Source organism: Trachymyrmex septentrionalis, unplaced genomic scaffold (assembly GCF_001594115.1).
Source record: "Trachymyrmex septentrionalis isolate Tsep2-gDNA-1 unplaced genomic scaffold, Tsep1.0 scaffold108, whole genome shotgun sequence".
NCBI lineage: Eukaryota > Metazoa > Arthropoda > Insecta > Hymenoptera > Formicidae > Trachymyrmex > Trachymyrmex septentrionalis.
The window spans coordinates 545,158-546,145 of record NW_017304207.1 but is presented as its reverse complement, the minus strand read 5'-3'; the positions used below and the strand labels follow the sequence as shown (position 1 = coordinate 546,145).

Sequence of the window (988 nt, the reverse complement as noted above, 5' to 3'; positions counted from 1 at the left end):
CCGCTCTCGTACACACGTACACGCACGAAACACACATACACACACACATACATACACACAAAACACACACCCGTATATACGGACACACGGGACGGGTGCGCGTGCGAGTGAGCGCACGTACATACACGCACGTTAACACGTACACGGGAACAACACGACGTGGAGGCATGACAGCGACGCGGGAGTGTTACCCCATACGGTAGGACAAACTCTATACATCGTGTCCCTCTTCTTTGCGATAACGATTACGATTCCGACGACGACAACGACGACGACGACGACGACGGCGACGACGACGGCAACGTCGACGAGGACGAGAACAACTGAGAGCTGGGCGGTGACTAAAGACTCTACACGGTGACTCTATACGGCCTCGGTACCATTGCAAGTGCGTAGAAGTGTACCTCGGCTCTCGCTATGACCGCGACTTGGCTACGATTGTTTTGTCCGAATCGATACCCACTTCGATTGCGGTGGGCACTTTCGTATGCCACACGAAATGTACATAGACGGCGAACGGAAATGACGGATCTTCGTGTGATATCATCGCATATCTCTCTCTCTCTCTCTCTCTCTCTCTCTCTCTCTCTCTCTCTCTCTCTCTCTCTCTCTTTCTCTCTCTATATATTGCAATTGTCCAAAGGGGACCATGTTACCGGTAACCGGAGCTAAAAAATTTGCTATTTATGTATTTATCTTATCTCTCCTCTAGTATACATTTCGCCCGCATTGTTTCTTCTTCCAGGAAAATTCAAGGGCTTCCTGCAACAGTGGACTAATCTACATTTGATAAAAACTGAGTAAATAAAGTGTAAAATTAAAGCGATGGGAAAAAATATCAACGTCGCGAGGTAGACTGTGTTATGAAACTCAAACTTGGAAAGTAAATGAGTTAGAGTTTATTTGCTCCGTTTTTTTTTTTTTAATAAAAAGTAAGTTGGGTCACTGTCGCAGCAAACCCTTCAATTGTTCTCTGTCATCGTCGCGA

The 988-nt window shown here is 46.6% G+C and overlaps 1 protein-coding gene across 5 annotated transcripts in view; it reads left to right on the top strand.

The window, feature by feature from the left end:
- LOC108747794 (RING finger protein 44) overlaps nucleotides 1-988 on the top strand; it is an 88,589-nt gene that overhangs the window by 27,468 nt on the left and 60,133 nt on the right. Inside the window, exon 1 of one of the 5 annotated variants that reach the window (XM_018485586.1) lies at nucleotides 18-199. The exons of 2 other annotated variants lie outside the window; for them this stretch is intronic. Coding sequence is in view for 1 of the 3 variants with exons in the window: in XM_018485632.1 (XP_018341134.1) it covers nucleotides 168-199 (32 nt within the window). In the remaining 2 variants the exon portion in view is untranslated. Of the gene's footprint in view, nucleotides 1-17; nucleotides 200-221; nucleotides 389-988 lie in introns of those variants that run through there. 2 more of the 5 variants (XM_018485632.1, XM_018485597.1) reach the window with 2 other exon arrangements.